The sequence below is a fragment of the Vollenhovia emeryi genome, unplaced genomic scaffold (genome assembly GCF_000949405.1).
Source record: "Vollenhovia emeryi isolate VEMERY1.0 unplaced genomic scaffold, V.emery_V1.0 DF941791.1, whole genome shotgun sequence".
In the NCBI taxonomy this organism is placed as follows: domain Eukaryota; kingdom Metazoa; phylum Arthropoda; class Insecta; order Hymenoptera; family Formicidae; genus Vollenhovia; species Vollenhovia emeryi.
In genome coordinates, this window is record NW_011964575.1 from 1 (window position 1) to 1,683 (window position 1,683).

The window sequence follows — 1,683 nt, forward strand, 5'->3', positions numbered from 1 at the left end:
AACTGGTAGGTGTCAACTCCTGTATTGCTGTAACACGATTGCGAATAAAATCCTTCCATCAGGAGGGATGGGCGTTCACCCAAGCCAGGGTTACGGATGAATCCGTCCACAAAAAGATATTTGAACATTGTAGCTCGAGCGTATTTTGAACGTGTGCGGCAAGACGGGCGAGAAGGAGTGCAGCCGACAGTTCCAAGCGTGGTATCGAGAGGCGTTTGAGCGGGGCCACTCTGGTCTTGGCGCAGATCAAACGAACAGAGACACCCTCCACCGGATCATCCACTCTTACGTACACAGCAATAGCGAGGGCTAACAAGGAGTCATCGGAGAACCCGTGTAACTCGACCTGGGTCGACGAACGCAGGGGTCCGAGCCATCTGGGTACTGATAGTTGCTCCAATTTAGATAGCTGAAGTCGGAACGTAGTCCAGCGTTGGTGTATCTCCGTCGGAAGTTCGTCATCCCAACTGATTTTAAGCAGCCAGAGTTCCTGTATTAAAATCTTGGCACGTATCAGCACGGGTGATATCAATCCTAGCGGATCAAAGAATTTCGCGATTTTCGATAATAAAATCCTCTTGGATAGGAATGAGGAAGACGACTGATGGGATGAAAAACGAAACGTGTCCGTGCTAGGCTCCCAGACGAGACCCAGTAACTTAACGAGTGATGGCTCAATTTCCACTCCCGAGGATCTCTCGCTAGTATTAAGAAATTCGGTGTTGAAAAGTTCGGAGCAATTGCTATGCCATTTCTGAAGAGCAAAACCACCGCCATCGCATAGTAGCACAACTTGTTGCATGATCTCTCGCGCTTCAACAAGAGAATCAGCGCCGCCGAAAATATCGTCGACGTAACGGCCTCGTGTAAGAGGGAGGACAGCTTTCGGGAATCGTGTACCATCTTCGTGTATCAGTTGTTGGAGACATCGTAGGGCCAGAAAAGGTGCACATGACATACCATACGTAACGGTTGTAAGCGAATAATCGGTCGGCTGGTCTTCCGTGTTGAGCCACATGATTCGTTGATATTTCCAGTCTTCCGGGTGGACGGCGATCTGTCGAAACATCTTCACAATGTCGGTTGAAAAAACAATTCGGTGTGATCGTATCCACAATAAGACATCTCCGATTTCCGTTTGCAGCTTAGTTCCAGAGTGGAGAATGTCATTAAGTGAAATCCTCGTGTCGGTTCGGCTGGAGGCGTTAAAAACGACTCGCGTCTTGATTTCGCCGTTGCTTTCTTTGAACACCCCGTGATGGGGAAGATAATAAACGGGAGGGGTACAATCCCGTTCCGAAGTAGGCACCATATGTCCCAAGGCCAGATATTCATCCATGAATTTGGTGTAACGTTGTTTGTAGTTAACATCCCTTGAGCATCGGTTGATTAAACGTCATAAACAGCGTAAGGCAGTAGCTTTAGATTCTCCCAACGAAGCGGGATCAGATTTGAAAGGGAGGCGCACGATGAATCGACCTAAAGCGTCCCGGGTATGCGTCTTTAAAAAATGTTGCTCGCATTCGGACTCATCAGGGCTAAGAACAGACGAGGTCGATGACGGCGGGAGCGGTGCATTTGGACACAGTACAATTGGACACGCTGCAAATAGACACGGTTCGAATGGACACATTTTGGTGTACACGGTTCAATTGGACACGGTTCATTTAGACACAGAAATTT

The 1,683-nt window shown here is 48.3% G+C and overlaps 1 protein-coding gene across 1 annotated transcript; it reads right to left on the reverse strand.

The window, feature by feature from the left end:
• Positions 1 to 58: 58 nt before the first annotated feature.
• On the reverse strand, positions 59 to 1,339 carry LOC105570807. Its single transcript, XM_012028256.1, has one exon. It carries the CDS (start codon positions 1,337 to 1,339, stop codon positions 59 to 61), a length of 1,281 nt encoding a protein of 426 aa, XP_011883646.1.
• Between the last annotated feature and the right edge of the window lie 344 nt (positions 1,340 to 1,683).